This window comes from Budorcas taxicolor, chromosome 18, assembly GCF_023091745.1.
Source record: "Budorcas taxicolor isolate Tak-1 chromosome 18, Takin1.1, whole genome shotgun sequence".
Lineage (NCBI taxonomy): Eukaryota > Metazoa > Chordata > Mammalia > Artiodactyla > Bovidae > Budorcas > Budorcas taxicolor.
The window spans coordinates 52,507,913-52,525,852 of record NC_068927.1 but is presented as its reverse complement, the minus strand read 5'-3'; the positions used below and the strand labels follow the sequence as shown (position 1 = coordinate 52,525,852).

General features: G+C 61.2%; 1 protein-coding gene across 1 annotated transcript; it reads right to left on the bottom strand.

Moving 5' to 3' along the window:
• Positions 1–530: 530 nt before the first annotated feature.
• Positions 531–5,358, bottom strand: ERFL (ETS repressor factor like). Its single transcript, XM_052655781.1, has 5 exons — positions 5,292–5,358; positions 2,108–2,342; positions 1,599–1,794; positions 1,388–1,505; positions 531–979 (listed from the first exon to the last, which is right to left on the bottom strand). Exons 1-5 carry the CDS (start codon positions 5,356–5,358, stop codon positions 531–533), a joined length of 1,065 nt encoding a protein of 354 aa, XP_052511741.1.
• Between the last annotated feature and the right edge of the window lie 12,582 nt (positions 5,359–17,940).

Sequence of the window (17,940 nt, the reverse complement as noted above, 5' to 3'; positions counted from 1 at the left end):
GCCATCCAGCATCTCACACTTCTTTCTGTTCGTTTATTTTTGTAGTAAATCTCGGGGTGGCTGATGGGGGTTGGGGGAGGGGGCCCTCCTGGGTGGGGGCTGGGGGCGGGGTTATTGCTCTGAGCTCCCTGTCCCCAGGGGGCCTGTCGGGAGGGGTGGGGGGGCGGGCGTCAGCACTGGGGCCGGCACGGGGGAGACAAGGCCGCACAAACACTCAGGTCACAGCACAGGGGCAGGTGGGCAGGGGGGAGGCTGGGCGCCATATTGCACTTCAGGAGAGGGGGGTCAGGTGGGGACCCCCCCACTCAAACTGGAGCCTGGGGAGGAGGCTGGAGGTCATCGTGTCCCCTCCCCTCGCCGGAGAGGGGAGGTGACACCCCCCAGTCTGGAGCTGGGGAAGAAGGCTGGGGCAGTCATGCGCCCGGGCCCAGCCTCCCACAGGACATCAAGGGCAGACCGGACCACAGAAGAGGCCCCGCGGGCGGCCGCCCTGGTCTCCGCCCCAGCAGAATCCATCTCCCTGCAGCGGCTCAGCTGCCAACCCTGCCTTTGCCTGCCTTGGCCTTGGGGGGCACAGGGAGGCCCTCGTCGCCGTCACTGTCAGAGCTGCAGCCACTGACGTCGGTGATCTCCAGCTCCGAGTCGCTGTCTTCCTTCCCGCCCAGCGCGGCCTCTGGACCCCCGGCCCCCGGCAGCGCCAGGCGCTGGGCCACAGCCAGGCCCGCGGGGCGCTCCGGGCCCAGGCCCTCCCCAGTGGCGGCCAGCAGGGGCGTGGCAGTGGGGCCGCCCCCTGCCCCTGCTGAGGGCAGGTGGCCCAGGGAACTGGCCAGGGGGTTGGGGTAGAAGTGTGGTGGGTAGAGAGGCGGGGGCAGCTTAGGGAAGGGGCCAGTGAGGTACGGGCTGAAGTTCCAGGGGTGCTCAGGGAAGGCGCGGCCGAAGTGCCCCAGCAGGCCAGGGGGCTTGGAATAGCCAGTGGCACCTGGGGAGAAGGTGACATGCACAGAGGGGGTCAGGCAGGCCGGGTCATTCCTCCCTGCCGTGTTCCACCTGATTTCTCCCATCGTCCTCCCACACGGCATCTCCCCACCCTCACATGGCTCCCCTCATCTCCACCTCCCTGCCTGCCTCCCATTCATTTAGTGCCCCCCAAAAGCTCTGCTGTCAGCCTGACCCCTTCTCCAGCTTCCCTCCTCTCTGCTGCACCTCGCTCACGTTCTCCGACTTCTAGACATGGACACGCGCGTGCAGCCTCGCCCAGGGCCTCCTCCCTGCGTCCTGGCTCCTCCCCCTTCTATCTTTACCCATCTTCTTCCCTCACACAGGTACAGCATGCCTGCCCACCCCTCGCCCCCACCCCGGGGGCACCCCTGGACTCCCAGGCCCTTACCAGAGCCCAGGAATGGGAAAGGGCTGTCTAGACGCAGTTTGTCTGTCTCGGGGGTGAAAAGGGGTGCCCGGGCCCCCGGCTCTCCCAGGCGTGGAGCAGAGAACAGGGTCTGCAGGGTCTAGAGAGGGAGGTGAGGGAATAGGTACCACTCAGACAGGCTGCTCCCTCCCCAGGAGGTTCAGGGCTTGGGGACCCCAAGATCCAAACTCACCTCGGGGGTGAGGGGAGGAGCATCTGGGCCAGGGGCTCCCCCAAAGGGACCAGGGGTCAGCAGAAGCGGGGATCCCGTGGTGGCAGCCGCCACATCCAACAACGGGTAATTGACGAGCACAACTTTGCTGAAATTGAACTTGTAGGTGAACCTCTTCCCTTTGGTCTTGTGGAGAATCCGCTTGTTGTAGTAGTAGCTGTGAGCAGAGGGAGGACACTGATGCAGAGGTGAAGGCAGAGCCCCCAACACTTGCTTGGCGCCCAGCACAGAGCACAACAGCTTGGGGAAACTGAGGCCGAAGTCACAGGGCCAGGCAGGGGCTGGGATCTTGCCCTGTGTGGCTCCAAAGTCCAGGGCTGGTCCTTCACTCACAAGTGGATACTTCTGGTAGCTACAGGCACAGAGCCCTGTGCACTGGGATCCCATAGGGTTCTGCCCCCAGGAAGTTGAGGGAAAGCCCCCAGAGGGACAGTGAGGGGAGAGGGGCAAGGTCCCCAGCCCCTCCTCACCGCAGAGCCCGGCTCAGCTTGTCATAATTCATGTGAGGCTTGCACTTCCGGATGCCCCAGAGCCGAGCCACCTCGTCGGGGTCCTTGATGACGAACTCCCCGTAGTCCCCCTGCCAGGCGATGACGCCCTGGTATTCCTCCTTCTGCAGCAGCTCCAGGATAAAGTGCCACAGCTGGATCTGCCTGGAGCCGGGGGACGACTCCGGCTTGTAGGCCCAGTCTGGGAAGGCAAAGCCTGGGGACGGGAGGCAGGGAGCTGCCCTGGGTCAGGGCGCCGAGTCGGGGACTCGGGCACCCGGAGGCGGCCCCCTCTCCCCTGACCCCTAGTCTCTAATGAGCCTCAGGCATCTTTGGGGAGCATCTCCACATCTCCCAGTCTCCACACCCCACTTGGTGTCCAGTCCCCAGATTGTCCAAACAGAGGGAGAGACCTCATCGTCCGGGGGCCCTGGGTTGGCACTTGCAGCCCAATCTCCTGCCTTGGCACAGCTGGGCTGGAGGGTGGCAGGGACCAGATTCCCCTGTCCTTGACATTGTGGAGGGCCTGGGAGGGGCTTGCAGGAAAGGGCACGCCCTCCACTGCATTCTCCTGCGCTGCCCCAGCCTGGTCCTGCCCCAGAGGTCTGATCTCTTGTGGACTCTGAATGGCCCCTGATTCCTGCTGTCTCCTCCCTGTCCCTTTTCCATCTCTCCCCGAAGTTCACCACCCTGCACCCCTCCACCGCCCCGGCTGACCTCACCCTGGAACATACAGGCTGGGCCTGCGTACATGTGTGCCTCCGTACTCGTCTGTGTGTTTATACCTATCAGTTCCCTGTGTCCCTGCCCTGCCTCTGTGCCATGTCCGTCTGAGAGCACGTGTGTGTGCAGATGCCCACACACACACAGCACACAGCCTGTCACACACAAAAGCACACAGCCTGTCACACACACAGCACACGGCCTGTCACACAGACATCCACTCACCCTTGAGGGACCCCCTGGCTACCAGAGAGCCACACTCCCGCCAGAGCATGACACTACAAACGTGCCACCAAGGCATTCACACCAGACACACACAATTGCACACCTCAGGCCCCTCAGCACTGGGACCCACTGCGATGAGAAAGACACAGAACCCCAAAGGCCCAGATGAAACACCCTGTGGAGGAGACCGTGAGTGCTGCACCAAGACGCACGTGTCGACCTTACAGTCACACCCCCATGACACCCTAACAGTAGAGCAGCCCCTCATCCCCGCCCCTGCCACAAACATCCAACTCTTATTTTTTTTGGTTGCCTTCTGAGATCTTAGTTCCCATCCAGGGATTGAACCCACACCCCCTGCAGTGGAAGCTCAGATTCCTAACCACTGGACCTCCAGGGAAGTCCCACAACCAACTCTTAACATCCACAGCTCCGATGAGCACTCTGCGCCCCAGTGTCCAGACACACAGATGCTAGGTGGAGACTGAGGGGCTCACCCACCCCTACGTCTCACCGCCCACCCGCAAGGCCCCAGGCCCTGGGTCCCACTTCTCCAGTGCCACAGCCTCTGTCCCCGTCCCCCTCCTCAGAGACCCCAGACCCAGGCATGAAAACAGAAGGCAGAATTAGGCCACAATCCACAGAGAGCCCTGCAGGAAAGGAAGGTGGTTGGGGTGGCGAGGGCAGGGTCTCTGAGCTGGGAGACTGTTGGTATCCACTTGCTGGTGTGGTCCCAGGCAGTTCCTTGCCCTCTCTGGCTTGTTAGAATTTCAGGGATGGGAGGCAAGGAGAAGCAGGATCCCAGCCAGGCTGCCTGGGGTCTGCCCGAGGCTGGGGAAGGCCAGACAGTTTCCTCCCTAAAGAGAATTTCTCAACTGCGTCTGGGGGCTTTCTCATCTAAGAAGACAGCCAAATGAATCAACAACACACGAGCTCTGGCCCATTCCACACCTGGGACACGTCCCAGCGGCTGTATCACACAGACAACGCCCAGCGACCCTGAAGATGACGACACAAGACACACAACCCGGCCTGTTCTCCACGTGTGTTCTCGGGTGTGCTGTACGTGCCAACACACAGACACAATGAGAGGGAGGAGGACCCACAATCTCAGCACACAGACACACATGCACATCAAGACACATAGCCCCCAGTGCGCAGCCACACTCAGTGACACACAGAACCAGCCCCACGCCCCAAACACCGACACAGCCCCTGACACACAGGCCTGGGGGACCCCCCTACACAACCCAAAATGCAGCGAAATTAGACCTCCGTTAGGTTCAGAATGCCACACACCACGGAAGGAGCAGTCAAACGCTTTTCGCCTACTGAGGCAAGCTGGCAGACAACACCCCCGCACAGAGAACCCAGAATTGTGGACAGTCAAGAGTCCCAAAGACACACAACACACTCAGTCTGGGGACACACTTAGGTGACCTCGGATGTGCAAGGACAAGCAGGCAGAACCAGTGCAACAAAGAGATGGACATACACCTCCCCGGTGCGACCCCTTCTTCTTGGAGGGTGACATAGACACACACACCAGGATCCTAAATAACCAGCACGGAGTCTGTCTCATCTCTCACTTGGTGTTGTGGTGTACACACACACACACACACCCCTCTCCCTCTCTCTCTCACTGCCCGTCTGTGGAGCGTGTGACTTGGACTCAAATGCACATCCAGGTCTTACTGTCGTCCACAGCCCTGGTCTGGGTGTCCACTTCCAAGCAAACCATCCTCTTTCCCGTTGCAGCTGGTTGGGCCGCGTCTCTGTGTTCCCCTGCCTGGGCCGTCCGGTCTGTCCACTTGTCCACCCACGCCTGGTCTAGTGACCCCCCTCGTCCGCAGCCCTGCGCCATCAGCGCCCGTCTGTCTCAAGTCTCCCTGCTTCTCTTTGCCTGCAGGTCCTGGGTGGAAGCAGACTGCGGCCAGCCGAGACCCCAGGTCTTCAGGCCCCAGCATCCTTGTCCCACTCAGACCTCCACACCTCACCTGTCCTCCAAAAGACCCTCGTGTCCCAGCAGGCAGGTGGCAGGGACATCTGGCCATGAAGTTTTTAGCCAAGTTTTTCATTAAGGGGTTGGATTCAGGCGACTCTGACCGAGACCCCGGGCAGATGGAGGAAAGACAGTCAGAGATGCAGAAAGGAGGGGCCAGAGGACTGGGAAGGCCCCAGGGCTGGGGAAAGGGTGGGGCAGGTCTGGGCCAGTTACCAGGGGTCCAGAGAGCCGGCAGGGCGGGTGGGGCGAAGAGAAGGTCGGAAACGCAGCTACAGTCCATGGTGGAGCCAGCCCTGCAGAGAGGCCAGACAGACAGACGGATGAGGACAGGATGGAGCAAGCAAGAGAGACAGACCCAAGTCAGTCGGGGGGTCTGGCACTGCGGGGGGACGTCCCCCTCCACCCACCCAGGCCCTGGCCGCCCTCGCCCCTTGCATCCTGCCCCCCTCCTCCCGCTGCAGGCACCCCTCTGCCCGCTGGTCCTGTCATTCCCAGTCCCTCCACCGGCCCTGCGCCTGGTCCTTCCCTCCCGGCCCGTCCTCCCCGCAGCCTCCCCTTCCTCTGTGCCTCACCACTAACCGCGGGCTCCCAGCCTCCCTCCGCACTCCTCGCCACTCACTCACTCACACTCCCGGCTCTCGCGCCCCGCACCGCCCCGCACCGTCTCTGCCGCTGTCTCTCCATCCCTCGCCTCGCGCCTGACCTCTCCGGGTCCGTCTCTGCGTCTCGGGCTCTCCCTCGGTCTCCCTCTGTGGCTGTCCCCGGTCTGTCCCGCTCCCCACCTCTGCGCCCCCACCTCCACCCCGCCCGGTTGGCCCCCGGGCTGGCTGGTCCAGCTCGCGCACCGCCCCGCGCTCTCATCTGTCCGCCCAGAGCCAGCCAGCACCGGGCAGGCGGGCGGGCGGGTGGCCTTCCGACGGGCTGGGAGGGGGCCGGCCCAGCCCCTGCCGGCCCTGCCCTCCGCCCCACCCACCCCACAGAGCGGCCCCCAGCACCCGCAGGAGTGCTCCCTCAGACGCCCTCCTTAAACCCGCTGCCCCCCTCAGACCCCCGCCACTTGGGCCTGCCTCCTCTGCAGACGCCCCCCTCAGACAGCCGCTTCCCCTTAGGTCTGCCTCCCCCCATATACCCCTTCCCCTTGGATCTGCCCCCCCACTCAGACAGCCCCACCCCTTGGGTCTGCCTCTCCTCACCCCGCAGCCGCCTTGCAACAGGTCCCCCCTCTCAGACCCCCACTCCCTGGGACACCCCTCTCCCTGGGTACCTCATTCTCAGATACTCTCTCACCCCCTGCTCATCCCAGCCTCTCAGACCCTTCCCGCCCGCCCGCCGTTTGTTTTCTGTCAGCCCTTCTCCCTCAGATACCCCACCAACCCCGACACCACCACCGCCTTCAGACACCCACTCCTTCAGACATCCGCTCCTCTCAGACGCCCACCGTCCCAGACACCCCAAGCCCCAGATCCTTCCCCCGCTCCAGACCCCACCTCTCAGAGGCTGTGCTACCTTCATGCTCCCTCTGGGGCACCCACCCACCCTTCCCCTCTACAGACACACCACCCCTCTCACACGCCCTGCCTCTCAAAGACCCCACACACTCCAGAAACCCGCAGCGCTCCCCCCATAAACCCCACCACCTGGACACCAGAGGAGCCTTGGCAGCCCACTCCCCCTCCCACCCCCAGGCTTGCCCAGTCGCCCCCCCACGGCCACCCTCAGGCCAGCCGCCAGCCTCCCCCTCCCCAGCACTCAGGCCCCTGTGGGGGCAGCCCCTCCTCCTCTGCTCCCATACCCTCCTCTCCCCCCAGCTCCCCAGCTTTCTCTCCGTCCCTCCCTCTCTCTTCCTCTCCATCTTTTCTCTTCTTCGTCTCTCTTCCCTTCTCTGTCTGCCCCCACCATCCCTGGCCCACCTTGCTGTCTCTCTCTGGCCTGTCTTCTCATCCCGCGTCCACCCAGGTGTCTCGCCCCGTCTTTCCCCAGCAGTCTCCCCCACTCTGCCTCTCCCTCCATCAGTCTCTGTATCTCTGTCCTCCAGGACCACGCCCCCCCATGTCTTGGGGGTCTGTCCCTCTCTGTCCCCTGGCCCTTCTCTGTCTCTCCCGTGTCTCCCCAGGTCTTCTGTCTCTCGCCATCTGTCTCTTCTCCTCGCATCTCTCATCTAACTCCCATCTCTCGGTCTCTCTGCCCCTGTCGCCGCCTGGCCCATCTCAGTCTCTCTTCTCTCCCATCTCCCCACCTCGCTCCATCCACCTCTCTCTCCCCCACCTCGCTGGCTCTCTCTGCCTCTCCGGGCCCCCCTCCCTCCTACTTCACCCCCCCTCCCACCCCCTGTTGGCCCCTCTCATTTCCGTGTTGGTTTTGATTTCTCTTCCCGATGCTTTCAACTCCCCGCTGCCTCCTCCGGACACGTTATAACGAGGAGCCGTGGGATCGGCGCTCCGGGCCCTGCTCCCACGCTCCCCCCGCGTCTCGCACGCAGGCACGCGTCTCTGCCATCTCGAGGTCTCTGCCTGCCACTGCTCCCCTCTCTGTCCCCCTGCCTGGGTCCTGTTGGCCCCCACCCCCTCCTGTTCTGCCCCCGTCCCCGCATGTCTGCCCCTGACTGTCCAGGCACCAGGGTGCCCCATCTCCGCTTCCCCATGTCTCTCTGTCTCTGGGTCCCCACGTCTCCGGGGCTCCACACCACCCTGTTTTTATGTCTGGGGGTCTCCACCCCAGTCTCAGCGTCTCTGTCTCCCCATCTCCGCATCTCTGTTTCTGTCCTAACATCCCGCATCTGTCTCTAGGGACCCCTTTGATCTTGCCCTGCCCCTGGCGCCCCCCTGGCCCCATCGATTGCTGATCGACCGACGGAGGGCGCAGGGCCTGAGGGGCCGGCCAGGGCAGCGGGCCTGGCAGGGGCCTGGCTGGACGGCTGGACAGACGGACAAACACCCAGCGACACCCCCCCTTGGCTGCAGAGGAGGAGTGGCTGCAACCCCGCCCCTCCCCACCAGTCCGCACGGGGCGGATGGGGACTCCGGGCAAGCTTTAATTTTTAATTTTATTTTGCTTCCTCCACACACCCCCCCGCCCCCCCATCTCCACCGCCGGCAGCCATGGCACCGAATGTGTGTGTGCGTGTGCGCAGCAGTGCGGAGAGGGGCTGGGCCGGCAAAGGCTGCCTCCCCCTCTTCCCTGCCAAGGAGCTACACAGACCCACACAGCAACCCAGACACACACGCCACAATGCCACCACACGACACCGACACAGCTCAACAAAGCGACACACACCACACTGGCACAGACAACACTCATCACAGCGGTGTGTGACGCACATGTTAACCAGCTCATGTACACCAAGACTGCCACAACCAACACCATCACGTAGCCCCTGTCACACAGCAACCCAGGCACACACACCACCAGGTTACACACCACACAGAGACATCCATGTCAACACACATGGATACCATCATGGTCACAGACATCGACACAGAGACAGACACACAACTGCACACAGATATATGCAACACACACACTGATTCAGGCCCTACAGAAACAAAGACACACAATCCTAAATTATAGACAGATACACACTGACACAGACGCACCGTCAAACACCAAGGTTCATGAATACAGGCACACAAAGCTGCAAAGCGCACACCGACACAGTGCTAGCACAGACGCACACGCACACCCAGGCACACCCAGCAGCACAGCCAAGCCAGTCACACACGAGTGTCGTGAAAGCACACATTCACACAGACAAGCCCCAGAGACCGTGTGTGCGCACACTCTCCATCGTGCAAGGAGGCAGGCGCACGCACGGCGCCGACACAGCCAGCCATCGCCAGGCCAGCAACACACACGGCTGCACACACACACACAGAGCCACACTCAGACCCACAGCCCAGCTGGGTGAGGCTGGGTGGGGGTGGAGTGGGCACTCAGAGATGAGCCCACTCTGGGGTCCCAATGCTCCTGCCACCATCTGTCCAGCTGTCTGTCCATCCACTCATTTGTGGACACCCCCAAGCCCGGAGGTGTGTGAGGCGGGCACTGAACCAGGCCTGCTTATGCGGTCGCCTCTCTCCAGTGGGTCTCTCTCTCATCTGTCTGTCGGCCTCTATCTCCAAATATCTCCATCTCTTTGTGTCTCTGTTTCTTGTCTCTGTCTCTGCGCATCTCTGTCTCTCCCCGTCTCTCTTTGCTTCTGTCTCCTCGTTGCCCACCCCCATCACCCTGGCCCCCTGGGCTGGGGTTTAACCAGTTGTTTTGATTTCTCTAAGCTGCTCCGGCTGCCTCGGGAGCCGCCTCAGGCCTTGCACCCCCACCCCAGCCCCTTCATCCCTCACCCAGCCCCCCCACCTCCCCTTAACACAATCTGCACAAGTGGAATGAAAATTGATTTTTTTTTTAAATTTCATATCTTCTCCAGGGCTCTGTCTAAAGAGGAGAGAGACGCGGCCCAAGACCCTTCTCCCGCAGCCCCCGCATGCATGCACGCACACACACACACTGACAGGCACACACATCACACCCGGACACATAGATACACACACACACACACACCCCCCTTGGTGCTCCATCTGCACCCAACTGGGTACACATGCCTCCATATACCACATACCCATGTAGGACAGACCTGTGCACACAGCAGACACACAGTAGGCTCCCTCTGCATGCACACACTCTCTCTCTGGACACACACGACTAGGCACTCTTCACACACACCACACAGACACACACACTGTCCCACCTGGGTGCACACAGCCGGCCGCCTACTCTCATACACTATGTTAGCACACACTCCCTGCATACCTGTCTGTACAGACTATTCCACATCCAAAGGTACACAAACCTAGGCCCCAGGACCTCCCATCACAGGTACCAAGGAGACCCCCATGGCTGTCCCGGGGAGGAAGGGGTCAGGAAGGTGATAGGGGCTCTCCTGCCTGGCCTTGCCCCCACTCCCAAGGTCACCCACTCTACCCCTGCCCACATCCACCAAATGGTCTGGCCTGACCACAGGCAGGGGTGTCCTTGTGTGTGTACACACACACACACACACACACACACACACACACACACACACCCTTGTCTCTAGTTCTGTCAAGGCCACACACTGTCATCCCCACGACCGCTCAGCTCGTCTGAGACTTGGCTCATCCCCACAGGAAACACAGGGACGGAAACACACAGGCACTTGTGACACACAGACCCACAACACACACAGTGATACCATACCCAGGCTGATACTCGCACGGCATCAGAGATGCAGCCCCACACATCGCTGAGCATCAGTTTACACAAGGGGTGCACACGTCCAACACCAAACAGTCTCACATGAATACACAACCAGACACACACAGCCTTCCACACCCTTCAGGGCTGGCCACACACAGTCTCGTTCATGTAACCGTCATGAACTGATACTCCTTATCCAGCTCCCCAAATGGCCGCACACATGCACACACACCCGGCCCACGCCTGACCCCAGACTCAGACACGAGCCCACACACAACAGCACTTCCTGCACACAAAGGCGCCGCCACATACAGCCAGCCTCTGATGCAGCGGTCCGGGGGAGACTTTTGCGACCGTCCAGAGCTGTCCCTGTGCCGTGTCCCTCATACCCACGATCACCAGCCTGGCTCCTGGGGTCCCACCAGGGCGGCGCTCTCGCTCCTTCCACCCCGCCTCCCTGGGGCTAAGCCTGCTGGGCTCCTGGCTCTCAGACAGGTCCTCTCTTGGCCACTCAGACATGCCGTGTGGCCACCTGACCCGGAAACTCTGAACACGGCACAGCTCCAGGGCTTCGGGGGCAGACAGCTGAGCATCACACCCCAGTCACACACGTGGGCATAAACACGACACGCGTGGTTCAGTACAACCCCAAGGCCTCACGCACCCACACTTAGTCACTGTGCCCAGGAACACACACCTCTCCACACGCCACGTTTACACAGGTCCCACGGTCCCACGAAAAGGCAGCCAAGCCCCCCCAAAGCATCACACACACCACAGACACACATGGTCCAGACAGCTTGCACACATGCACACACGCACACACAGGCGTGCACACACCCCCAGGAACCTCTGCCCAGGCTGACTGTGCAAGACGGAGGGACAGTTTGGCAGGCAGACGGAGCACCACCTTCCAGCCTGGAGAAGGTGGGTGTGGGGTGCTTGGGAGGCACGGAGCCAGGGCAGGAACAGAGACCTCAGACCCACGCTCACACTGCCTGTCCCTCTGGCTGGCATCTCTGGGGTGGTATGTGTCTCTCTAGGTCTCAGTCTCTCTCCCTGAGGTCCAGTCTCTGCACGGATGTCTCTGGGGCTGCGGCCAGCGTTCCGAATGGTGTCAGGAAGGGGGGTGGCGAGGGAGCGTCCCCCGGGAGGTGGGAGCCGCAGTGCCACGCACCCCGCCTACCAAACAGCGCTGGGGGAAGGGAGAGGGAGGGAGGCGCAACCGCAGATGGACCCAGAGCCTGGGCTCTGCTCCCCCACCCCCTGCCCTCCCCTCCAAGACCCAGAGAGAGAGGGCGCAGGGCTGGGGGAGACTGAGAGACACCCGCAGAGGGAGAGAGACAGAGAGACAGAGTGATGGAGAAAGGGAGATACAGGAGAGAAGGGGGGGGCGGGGAGCAGCCCAGAGAAGGGAAACAGCCTGGAACAGAGACAGGGGAGACGCAGAGAGAAGATGGGAGGCCAGAGAGAGTCTCACCAAGACAGACAGGAGCGAGACACAGAGAGACTGACAGAGACCAGAGCCGGGGGCGGGAGACCGAGTTAGGGAAACCCGGGAAAGAGGAGTGGGTCTGAGAGGCTTCACAAAGTGAATTAGAGCTGGAGGTCACGGGGAGAGAGCTGCTGGGAGGAGAGTCCCCGGGTCAGGGAGGAAGGAGAGGAGGGGGCAGAGATGCGGAAAATTGAGGGATTAGGGCAGAGGTACCAGGAGCACAGGAGCGGATGAGGGGGGCTGCAGGGCCCGAGGCCGGAGCAACGGGGGGGAAGGTCAGAGTCCTGCTGGAACAGGCAGACCCCAAGTGTGGGCTCACGGCCACCTCGACGCCCACCTGGGCTCTTCTGCAGTCTTAGGGGAGGGGCCCAGTGTCGGGCGGGGGGCCTGATCTAGTTCCTGGCTGCCACCCCAGCTCCAAAGCCTGCCCCCTCCTCCTCCTCACCACCACCCTGCCCCAACCCCAACCCCAACTCCACCCCCTGCATCCACCTGAACCGCAGTGGAGTTGGGGTTCTCTTCCCAAGCTGGTCCTCAACTCCTCCGGCTGAATCCCAGTCTCATCCTTACAGCCCCAGGCCCTGCACCACCTGGCCCCCCCCCCCCCCCGCCTCCCCCACTGCCGGATCCTCTGGCCCAGGCTCTGTGTCAGAGACAGTGGCAATGACTGTGGCGTGGTGAGGTGCTGGGGAGCGGGAGGAGGGACAGGACGCTGAAGGCGAGGGGGACCAGCTAGTCCCACGAGCCGCGAGACCACGGGAGCCCCTCCGGCCTGCACTGGCCGAAAGGCAGGGAGGTTGTGTGTCCTGCTCACAGGGCTTGGCACCAAGTATGTGCTCAGCAAATACTGTTGGATGGGAACTCAGGCTACAGGGAGCAAGGCAGGGAAACAGAGGGATGGTGTGAGCCAAGGAACAGAAAGGCAGAGACCCACAGAGAGCAGTGGAGGTGGGGAGGCGAGGCCCAGGGCGAGGGGGCAGAGAGGTGGGGCACCAAGGGAAGGACCCCCGTGTCCGGAGCCAGGCGTGGGGCTGGGCCGGCTGGAACCAGGTGCCTGGGCTTCGGGGAGCCCACAAGGGCCAGAGAAGGGCCAGGGTCCGGCTGGACTGGGGGAGGCTCGGGGCTCCAGGGGCATCGCACGGTGCTAATTCAGCGCCATCGATCAGACGGGATGAGAGCAATAAATTATTGTGACAAGATGCAATCCTGGCCCGCGCACTGCCGCCGAGGCAGATCGATCCCTGTCCCCAGCCCCACACCGGGTCCCATGCCCAGGCCTCGGCCAGCCGGGACACTTCTGCCCATCTCTCTCTCCATTCCCCCACCACACACATGCTTCCACTGACAGCCAGGCAGGGTTGCAGCCCTGGGAAAGAGACAAGAGCAGAGAGGGACCCATGGAGGGAAGATCAGCCCCTATCTGCCCTCCCCCCCACCAACAGCTCACATCCTCTGGCTTCCTTCAGTCTCTCATCCACACTATGACCTGGGAGGTAGCAGCTGCCATGATACCCATTTCACAGATGCAGAAACTGAGGCTCCGATCGGGAAAGTAACTTGGCCAAAGTCCCACAGGGGTGAGTGGTGATGTCTGGACTCAAATGCAGATCAGTATGACTTGAAGTCTCCCTAAGATTTCCACTGTCAGTGGAAAGGGCAAGGAACAGAGACAGGAGAGGAGAGAGGTGGCAGAGAATGAGAGAGTGCAGGATGCAGACAAACAGAGACTGCAGGACGCAGACAAGCAGAGAGTGCACGACGCAGACAGAGTCACAGCGCTATAAAGAGATGGGGAGAGACACAGAGACATTGAGAGAGACAGAAACGGGGAAAAACAGAGAGCAAAGGGAGGGAGGAAAAGAGACAGATCCAGGGATAAGCAAAGGGGGATGGGCAGATGGAACAGAGATGGAGACGGAGAGAGGGGGCAAGACAGGTGGGGGGATAGGAAACAGGAGCCAGGGAAGAGGCACGTGGTGTAGAGACGGGTAGTTCCAGAGACCAAGTTGTATGTGGGGAGATAGGCGTGTGTCAGCAGACTGTGCTCACTGGGCGGGGGGCAGGTGGGAACCAGGAGGTGGATGACAAGCTTGGTGGGGGAGAGTCACTGTCAGAAAGAGAGAGAGAGAGAGGCGTGCCAGCAGGTAGGTAGGGTATCCCAGGACAGGAGTGGAGGTAGAATGTGGGGTGTAGGCGAGCTGGCAGGTGATAGGCAAGCAAATGATGCCAACGTGATGAGGTGGACAGCCGTGTCTGTGGAGGAAGGTGGTCACCTGATGGGCGGGTGTGGGGGACAGGGACACTTGCATGCCTGCAGTCAGATGGCCTCAGATTGATGCAAATCTCCAGTATCTACCAGCTTCCGAGCCCAAAAATGACTCCATTTCTCTGGACTCGGTATCCTTCTCTGCAAAATGGGAATAAGGGATAAAATAAGTGCCTCCCTCATAAGGGTCTCATGAAGGTGAAATGAGACAATGGACATGAAGAAGAGAAGACACCGACTGTCACAGAGATGGGTGTTTAATAAGCAGTGGCCAGGGACATGTTATGAGCAGGTGCTGCTCAGAGAGCGCTCCGTGGGCCAGCAGCGGCTGACCTGGCGCTTGTTAGGGATGCAGAGCGCCGGGCTCCTCCCCAGACCTGCGGCCCCAGAGTCTCTGTGGCGAGACCCAGGTCTCTGGGGCCCCGCAAGCCCTCCAGATGTTTCTTCTGCCCGCTGTAGTCTCAGAACACCTGACTTAAGAGCTCCTGCACACCGCAGCAGGCAGGTGTGTGGATGGCCGAGAACAGGTGTTATCCATGTTTAACAAATGCTACAGGTGTTACTTACGCTCACCGAGAAGGGTATTCCCTGAGGAGATAGATGGCTGGTGACAAGTTCTGCGAAAAGGGACAGGTCATTCCAGAGGGAAGTGGGATGGAGACAGGTGAGAGGGATCTGAAGGTTAGGCTTTAGAGGGGCAGGGGCGACAGATTGTATGAGCAGGGGGCTGAGAGGGACGGGGTGGGTACACAGTGTATGAAGAAGCTATGAAGGAACGAGGGCCACAGTGGATGTGGTGAGTTGGGGAGAAGGCTAGAGTGTTGGGAGTCAGGTGGCGTGTCTATGGGGCTGGAGCAGGAATCCCCTTGGGGACAGGCTGGGGAGTCCAGCGGTCTGGCAGAGACCTGGATGAAGAGATGTAAAGCAGAGAGAGACTAAGGAGAGGGTGTGTGGAGGGCTCAGTACCTGTTTGCTTGAAGAAATGAGTGGGCATGGTACCGGAGCAGGTGATGCCTGAGATGGACAGGTGAGCAACCGGCAGCTGTGCGGAGATATTGGTATGATCTTGTGAGGCAAGGAAAAAGAAGTGAGGGACATGGAATGTTAGGTATGTGTGGAAAGAAGAGAGGCAGATAAGTAGTACCTGCAGGGACAGGTATGCAGGTGAGGCAGGTACCTGTGGACCAGGACAGATTCCTGGCCCAAAGGCGTGCCAGCGTGGAGCTGCACCTTGGGAGACCCAGAGAGACACCGAGGACGGAGGCCAGCAGCAAGCGTGGTGCATGTGGGCATGGGCTTGAAGGAGGCATGGCAGGGGAGGGACCTGAGAAAGATGGGTACACCTGACACCTGGGGGCCACTGCATGTGTGAGCCACGGGGTGGGGGGGGTGTGGTTAGGAGAGACGTGAAGTTGGCGCATGCGCTCTTGACTGGTGAGTTACCTGAAATGACAGGTATGGAGGAAGCCTTGGAAGTAGGTGTACTTACGTTAGATGGGAGACAGGAGACGTGAGGGAGCGTGTGGAGTTAGGTGCAGGCAGAGAGAGTGCCATGAAGAAGATGCATTTCTCAAGTGACAAGGGTGTGGGAGGTTCTTCTGGAAGGACCAGCGTGAGGGTGGACAAGGTCACCATTATAAGAGGGAGGTATGGGTGAGAACCGGGGGTGGGGGTGAGAGGGGGCAGGCGCGACCTGAGGTCAGAGAAGAAGGATGCTCCTGTGTTGAGCGTGAGTGTTTATGTGTAAAGGAAGGGACTGCGTGAGAGAGAGCGAGGTAAGACGTGGTGGAAAGTACTGCCTGAAGGAGACAGAGATGAAGAAATACAGCTGTGTGAGAAACAAGCGCGTCTAGGGCTTTCCGGGGGAGGTGGGGGTGGTGCAGCTGCAGGTAGAGAGGGAATAACGAACGTGGTATGAAATGAGACATGCCGGGATTCAGGTGGAAGGGGCAAAGTTTGGAGAACATGTTACCTGGAGGTGCAGGTAAGCTTGATCATGGGCATCTTTGGGACAGGTTTCTTCAAGAGACAAGTGTTACCTGGGGGGTGGGACAGGTGAGAGGAAACAGGTGACAGCTGGAGGGGGGTGTGGATGAAGGGAACAGGTGTGGAGGACAGGGATTACCTACAGGGCACAGGTGTAAAGAGGGGCATGTTACCTGGAGGTCCAGATGTGGGACACCGATGTGACAGGTGTGTTGATAGGCAGGTGTGGGTGAAAGATGTTACCTGGGGCCACAGGTGTGTGCAGCATGACACTCTGGGGTGGTTTGTGGCTTCCGTTTCACTCACTACCCCCTCTCCCCCTCCCCAGGGGCCGGCTGAGCTCTCGGACCCTTCCCCAGGCTCTGGCCCGCGGCAGGGCACGCAGTTAGCTCTGGGCTCGGCCTGCCGGCAGCCGGGGCTCCAGAGGCTGCTTGGCGATGCGGAGCGCGTCTGGGCCTCGGCGGGCCGGCCGGGCGGGGGGAGCGGGAGGGGGGGCCGTTTAGCCGTGATAGATCCGCGCGCCGCTTGTCTCTTAATCTCCGGAGCGACCGATCGATTCGCTATTTCCCTTTGTTGCCAGAAAATTCGATCCTGGGCCTGGAATTAGGTCCCCGGCTTAATCTGAGCGGAAACCAGCGAGGGGGAGACAGAGACAGAGACACTGGGAGAGACAGAGACAGAGATAGTGAGAGACCAAGGCAGAGACAAGCTGAGAAAGATAGGGGAAGGGCAGAGATAGGCACGGAGATTCTGAGAGATGGTCTAAGAGTTGGACCCAAAGAGGTAGAGACAGATGCTGCGAGAGACAGAGACAGAGACAAAAAGAGACAAAGAGACAAATTCTGGGAGAATTAGAGATGGACACAGAGACCCTGGAAGAGACAGGGACAGAGAGTCAGTGAGGAGAGACCCCGCCAGAAAAGAGATGTCAGAGGCGGCCCAGCATTGTCCTGGGACAGATGTGGAATGACTGGGGCAGAAAAGCCACGTGGCACTAGGCCACCGGTCCCCAGGACATGCCCCCGCCCCAAAGGTCAAGGCCAGGCCTGTACTCCCAGCCGGGAAGTGTGCAGAGCCCAAAATTGGCTCAAATATCCTCCCCACAGCCCCTGGGACCTCTCACACCAAAAATCCAGACCCCAAATATCCAGGGCCAAATTTGCAGATCCTCAGCTCTGAACTCTAGCTCCAAATCCAGACCTCCCAGCCCCCCAAACCCCACCCCTCATGCGGACCCCAGCTCCAAATATCCACACCCCGAGTCCTGATCCCCAACCCCAAACAGCTCTTCATCCCCAATATCCAGTCTCTTGGCTCTGAGCCGCTAGGTCCCAAATTTCAAGCCCTCAGCCTTGCTTTCTACACCCAAGACTCTCGCCCCAAAAATCCAGACCCGCCCTCAGGTCTGTCCGCCGGCGTGCGCTCTCACTGCGCGGTCTACCGCGCTGCCTACACTCCTCGCGCCCCTGTCCTTGGACCCTTGCCCCGAGGGCACACCTCCAGCCCTCGGCCCCTCCCTCCTCCCGGGAGTCCGACGCAGCCCCACCCGCCCCCACCGCCCGGGGGGAGACCCCACCCGCCTCCTCGCCCCCGGCTTGGGGAGCCCAGCTCCGAAGGTCTCTCGGGAGCGCCTCCCGCGGCCAGGCCCCCGCCCCGGGCAGGAATCCCCGCCCCCCATCCCCGCCCCTGTGCCTCCCGCAGCGCTCACTCACTTTCCGGGGTTTGCGCATCCGCACAGGTCCGGGGAGAAGTGTTTAAAGTTCGGATCCCGCAGCCATGGCCACCGCGGCTTTCTGGGGAGGGGGCACCGGGGCGGGGGGACGGGGTTGGGGGGAGATGCCCGGAGCCCCCGGGGAGGGGACGGAGCCGGAGAGGTAGGGAGCAGG